The sequence below is a fragment of the Camelina sativa genome, chromosome 14 (assembly GCF_000633955.1).
Source record: "Camelina sativa cultivar DH55 chromosome 14, Cs, whole genome shotgun sequence".
NCBI lineage: Eukaryota > Viridiplantae > Streptophyta > Magnoliopsida > Brassicales > Brassicaceae > Camelina > Camelina sativa.
In genome coordinates, this window is record NC_025698.1 from 1276007 (window position 1) to 1276678 (window position 672).

The window sequence follows — 672 nt, forward strand, 5'->3', positions numbered from 1 at the left end:
TTTTTTTTTTTTTGCTGTTGTTTTGTTTGTCGTGGAAGGATACGTATGTGAGGTATATGAAATCAAATCGATGCGTATGTGAGTATGTGTGTGTGTTGTAACATGGAAGTGATCGATTTCTTTAATTGGTACTTGTTTGAAAAAATTTCAGATTCTAAGGAAAGAAGTAAGTCTTCTTCAGGAGGAGAGCAATCAGAATCAGATTCAGAGTAACAATTCTTTTCCCTCTTGAGATTTTCTGATGATTGGTTTCACTGTTGTATTGTATCTGATGGGTTTTAAGCGGAACTAGTGGCTCTCTTTTGTTTATATTCTTTAAAATTTTGTGTTTTGTTTCTTTGATCCGATTATGCATTGTTTGTTTGGTTCTTGCTTGCATGTTATAGTCACTGTTGTGTTTCTTCCCGAAATCACAAATTATTTAGTAACGGTGAATATGACATTGTACAAGGTTGATCTTGAGACGATTTTCCAATTGACTTATGCTTTCTTTATGTGTTGATCAACTCTTTTCTCTTGCAGATATGTAGATATTGATCTAGCGGATATCCGTAGGGACGTGCAATGCTCCATATGTTTAGGTGCCTGCTCTTCTTCTTCCGGGACCATTATTGTGAATGTTGACTACCAACTAGGAAAATAAGGCTTCAGCTACTTTCATCAACTGACATA

At 35.4% G+C, this 672-nt stretch overlaps 1 protein-coding gene across 1 annotated transcript in view; it reads left to right on the forward strand.

Annotated features, from left to right (window-relative positions):
- LOC104738877 (putative E3 ubiquitin-protein ligase RING1b) overlaps positions 1–672 on the forward strand; it is a 10657-nt gene that overhangs the window by 6943 nt on the left and 3042 nt on the right. The window contains exons 2-3 of the mRNA XM_010459089.2: positions 152–209; positions 523–581. Coding sequence (XP_010457391.1) covers positions 152–209; positions 523–581 — 117 coding nt within the window. The remainder of the gene's footprint in view (positions 1–151; positions 210–522; positions 582–672) is intronic.